The 4,920-nt window shown below is 43.0% G+C and overlaps 1 protein-coding gene across 1 annotated transcript in view; it reads left to right on the top strand.

Moving 5' to 3' along the window:
• The first annotated feature begins 715 nt into the window (after positions 1–715).
• ar (androgen receptor) overlaps positions 716–4,920 on the top strand; it is a 77,319-nt gene continuing 73,114 nt past the window's right edge. The window contains exon 1 of the mRNA XM_046839558.1: positions 716–2,198. Within this exon, the coding sequence (XP_046695514.1) occupies positions 844–2,198 (1,355 nt within the window). The 5' untranslated portion in view covers positions 716–843. The remainder of the gene's footprint in view (positions 2,199–4,920) is intronic.

Genomic DNA, 4,920 nt, shown 5'->3' with positions numbered 1-4,920 from the left:
TTATATAAAACTGTATAATTGTTGTATATGTAATTGAATTTATACACATTAATTAGAATTAAATCCCTATAGTATTTAATAATAATAATAATAATAATAATAATAATAATAATTGTGAAATGTAAATTTTGTTATTATTATTAGTAGCAGTAAATTAATGTTATTCTGCAGTATTTTGTGAAAGTCGCCGCTCGTGCAGGAGGAGGGATTTTGTTGACATGGCAACCCTGCCGCCGCCCCGGATCCGGTTTGCCCTCATTACTGCACCGGAGGGGGAAGACTGGGAGACTGAGACGGTTCGGCTCTCGCGCACGCAGCGACCAAACCGCGGAGGCCTTTGGACCGCATTCACTTCGTTTTCTTTTGCACAATCTGAGCGACTGGACTTTTATCGGAACTTCGCCGCTGTTTCTCCTCCGGTTCCGGTGACTGGAGAAAAGTCGGTGCGTTTGCCCCCGTCCGGGATTGTCACGCGCCACCGGGACTGAAAACTTTGCCCCTGTTCCACTGTGTGCAGTTCCACAGCAGAATCCTCCTACCTCACCTTCATGTTCTGATTTTCTGATTCTGCAGCTCAGGAAGGTAAACAGAAGGCATCTGAGAACTGTGAGTGTGTGTGTGTGTGTGTGTGTGTGTGTGTGTTTGCTGTGTAAATGGCGCAGCTCTTCTAACGGACCTTCTGCAACAGAAACAAACAAACTCAGCGAGGAACACACACACACACACACACACACACACACACACACACACACACACACACACACACACACTTCAGGAGTGCGCTCATTGTTCGTACGGCGTGACCTCGCGCACGTGTGTGTTGTGCGCGTTAGTTGGACTGTTATGGAGGCTCGGTTCGGTTTAGGTGGACTTTTTGACTCTCCATTCCGAACAGTTCGTGCGCATGGCGCGCGAGACGCCGGAGCTTCGGGAGAAGTTGTGCCGCTGACGGAGATCTGGGAGGCGGAGTGGCGAGGCGCGCGCGGGATGAGCGCTACCACCGGAGGAAGAGGAAGAGAAAACGCGCGGGACGGGACAGGCACAGAGGCGCGCGCCGCACTAACCAGCACCAGCACCACCTCCACCATCACCTCCACCTCCACCACCCTGAGCGAGCTGCTCTGCTCCGACACAGGATTCATCCTCAGCGGCGCGCCGAGATCACGCGACAGCGCGCGCGACCTGACTGACACCAGTGGTGACACGAGCTTCGTGGTCGTCCCGAGCCACTGCTGCTGCACCGGGAGCACCGGCACGACCACCACCACGGACACCACGACCATCTCGGAGACGGCGCGCGAGCTCTGCAAAGCCGTGTCCGTGTCCTTGGGGCTGGCCATGATGGAGCCGCACGCGCACCACGACGCCAACAGGAGCTCGGACTTTTTCGAAGTGTGCCGTAGAAAGAAGCAAGAGGATGAGGAAGAGGAAGAGGAGGAGGAGGAGGAAGAGGAGCGGGACGACATGGACAGAAAGAGGAGCGGCTGCAGCGCGAGCGCAGGTGGAAGTGGAAGCGGTCCCGCAGCGGGACGTGAGGTACACGCGCCGCACGAGCCTGCCGACAGCAACAACAAACTGCTCGAGATGTTCCGAGGCGGCGGCGAGGAGGACGCGATGATGATGACGATGATGCAGATTGACAGCGCTCGCGCGCAACACCATGCGGAGAACTCGGAGTTCGGACCGGGAGTCGCGAGCCTGATGAGCTCCAAAAGCGCGAGCGCGGCGGCGTGTTCGTCCACGTCCTCCTCGTCCTGTCAATTCCCACATCAACATCAACAACATCAGCGTCAGCATCAGCAGCACCACCACGACCCGCAGGTGAACTTGGAGCTCGCGCCGGCTGTGCACGACAGGTATGGAGATGATTACTACTACTACTGGCCGCGCTACAGCGGCGTGCGCGTGAAGTCTGAAGCCGTGCCGACGCCGGTCGCGCGCTACGGCCACGGCAGCTCGCCGTACGGGAGCCCCGCGTGCACCGCCGCCACGGCCAGACTGGACGCGCCGCTCATCTGCAGCCCGTACGAGTACGACTACAGCGCGCGGACCGGACCGGGACCGGCTCTCAGCGCAGCGCACGAGCCTTGGTACCACCCGAGCGGCGCCGTGGTTCCCCGCGCGCCCTACCCACCCGCCACGTGCATGAAGAACGAAGTCGGAGAATGGCTGGATGTGAGCAGCATGCAGGACGGCAGGTGAGTGTTCTACCACTCAAATCATGTGTGTGTGTGTGTGTGTGTGTGTGTGTGTGTGTGATGCGCCAGGTCTCTGTCTACAAACATGAATGATGAATAAAAAATTCCATACACATCTGTGTGTGTGTGTGTGTGTGTGTGTGTGTGTGTGTGTGTGTGTGTGTGTGTGTATGTTCACTCATTGTTAATGTGTATGGAATTTTTTATTCATCATTCATGTTTGTAGACAGAGACCTGGCGCATCACACACACACACACACACACACACACACACACACACACACACACACAGATGTCTGTTTTGTTGTGCAGTTGAGTACGGTGGCCTGCAGGGGCAATCCCACGTCTCCTCAAGCTGCAGACGGAAAGTTTCTTTTCCTGTAAAAGCGTCTCGATGTTTTTTAGTTTATAAACCAGAAGACGCTCAGGACCAGATTTCATTTGTGGAATAAAATAGAAATAAAAATATCAACAGAAAAAATTTAATATCAAAATTTAAAAAACATATTTTTGATCTTTATTGTTGTTAATAAAGTGGTGAAACTCGGCCGTTTCTGTTTCTTCATCCAGTTTTCATCCAAGAAATGTAGAAAAAAGGGAAATAATTATAATGCAATTATAAATAATATGAACAATTTTAAATATAAAATTTAAACATTTTGGTATTTAATTAACTAATGATGAATATATGGTAATATCAGTAGAGTCATTTGGGTTGGAATCTCTGAGCTGAGTCCTGCTACACTGCTAATGTATGGTTCTGGAAGGAGTCTCCAGTGTCAGCACTTTGTAACAGTAACAGAGGTAAAGAGAGAGAATTAAGAGAGGATGGTGAGTAATGTAGCCAGAAATGGAAAAAAAATGTTTTGTGTGTGTTTTTTTAAAGGATGAAAATGTGTTGTAAGCGGAATAAAACCGTTACCATGGTAACACCTTTATTAAGCTAATAAATACACATTATACCGTTTTTAATTAAGCATGCAAATGAATTGAAATAAAAACTTCAGAGGATCGCAGAGGAACTCAAACACTGCATCACACACACACACTATCACACACCATCTCACACACACCATCACAAACATATCACCACACACACCATTTCTGTGCCACACTATAGTCCAGTTAATAATCACTAATTAACTAATAAACCCTCCTCCTCCTCGTCCTCTTCATTAGCCTCGTCCTACTTTACTAAAATGAACAGAGATCAAAGGAACTCCAGAATGTTCTGTGCAGAGAACATGACACCACAATCAGGTTCTGTCTCGCTCCCCACAACCATCTCAGCCTGTTCTCCAAATCATCCTCCGTCATTTATCTGCTCAACTCTGATCATTAATTATCATCATTACCTAATTTACTGTACAGGATAATCATAATAATCATAATCATAATCATAATACAATAATAAAAGTAATAATAATAATAATAATAGTATTCATAATAATAATAATAATAATCATAATCATAATAATAATACAATAATAATAATAAAAAAAATAAAAATAATAATAATACAATAATAATCATAATAATAATAACAATAATAAAATACTACTAATAATATAGTAACTATAATAGTAATAATAGAATTAACCTTCTCGCTCTGAAGGACATGACTCCACACACACTCGGTTCTCTCACACACTCGGTTCTCTCACACACTCGGTTCTCTCACACACCTTGTGAAAAAGTTCTGGAGTAAATCTAACTCCTGTTTACTTCCATCTTGCTTCCATCACACTTTTCCATTTTCAGAACCTGGTGGAACATTCAGTTCTGCTTCATCGTCACTGTGCTCAGTCTCTTCTTTAATCGGCCGTAATCTGGAAAGTTCTGCAGATCTGTAAATATCTGAGTTCTAATCTCTGTCGAACCAAATATTAATTTAAACAATAATAAAAAATTATAAATAATACTACTACTACTACTACTAATAATAATAATAATATGTAGTTATTTCTAAAGAATAAATGATTTACTCTCGATAATTATGAGCTCCTGAAGAGGTTCTACATGGATAGAGAATGTTTGTGATATGGGTCTACTAGAACCCTGAGGATCTGTAATCCGAGTTCTCAGAGCAGAAACATCAGGAACATGATTAAATTAATGTATAAAATTGAAAATGCTAAAAATAATATAAAATATATATATATATATATATATATATATATATATATATATATATATATATATATATATATATATATATATATATAATAAAATATATATAAAATACCCAGATTCAAATCATTAAATTTTTTAATTATTTAATTATTTAAAGTTAATTAAATTAATTAAATTATGTAATTTTCTTTTAGGATTAAAAATATAAATATAAATAAATCAATTTCAAAACAATATTAAAATAGTAATATATTCTAATAACTGATATTAGGATGTCATTAGAATAAATAAATAATAATATCACATACACAGATTCAAATTATAATAAAAAAGTCATCTAATGTTAGTGATCTGTCATCTCAATTCTACTTAATTTTTGTCTACGACTCTGTTCACATTCGGTTCACATTCACTTTTCCAATTTTGGATCAATACAGTACACAGTGAATATATGTGAAAAGTCCTGTATGAATCCGTAACGTTGCTAACACAGTCTTCATTAACAACGCTAAGATTTCAGCCGAAGCTCTTTTACTAAACAACAGCAAGAAGATAAAAAACACTGCATGTGCCTGAGTTTGTCATTTAC

This window comes from Silurus meridionalis, chromosome 25 (assembly GCF_014805685.1).
Source record: "Silurus meridionalis isolate SWU-2019-XX chromosome 25, ASM1480568v1, whole genome shotgun sequence".
NCBI classification, from domain to species: domain Eukaryota; kingdom Metazoa; phylum Chordata; class Actinopteri; order Siluriformes; family Siluridae; genus Silurus; species Silurus meridionalis.
The sequence above is the reverse complement of the archived record's forward strand: the minus strand, read 5'-3'. Positions and strand labels throughout refer to the sequence as shown.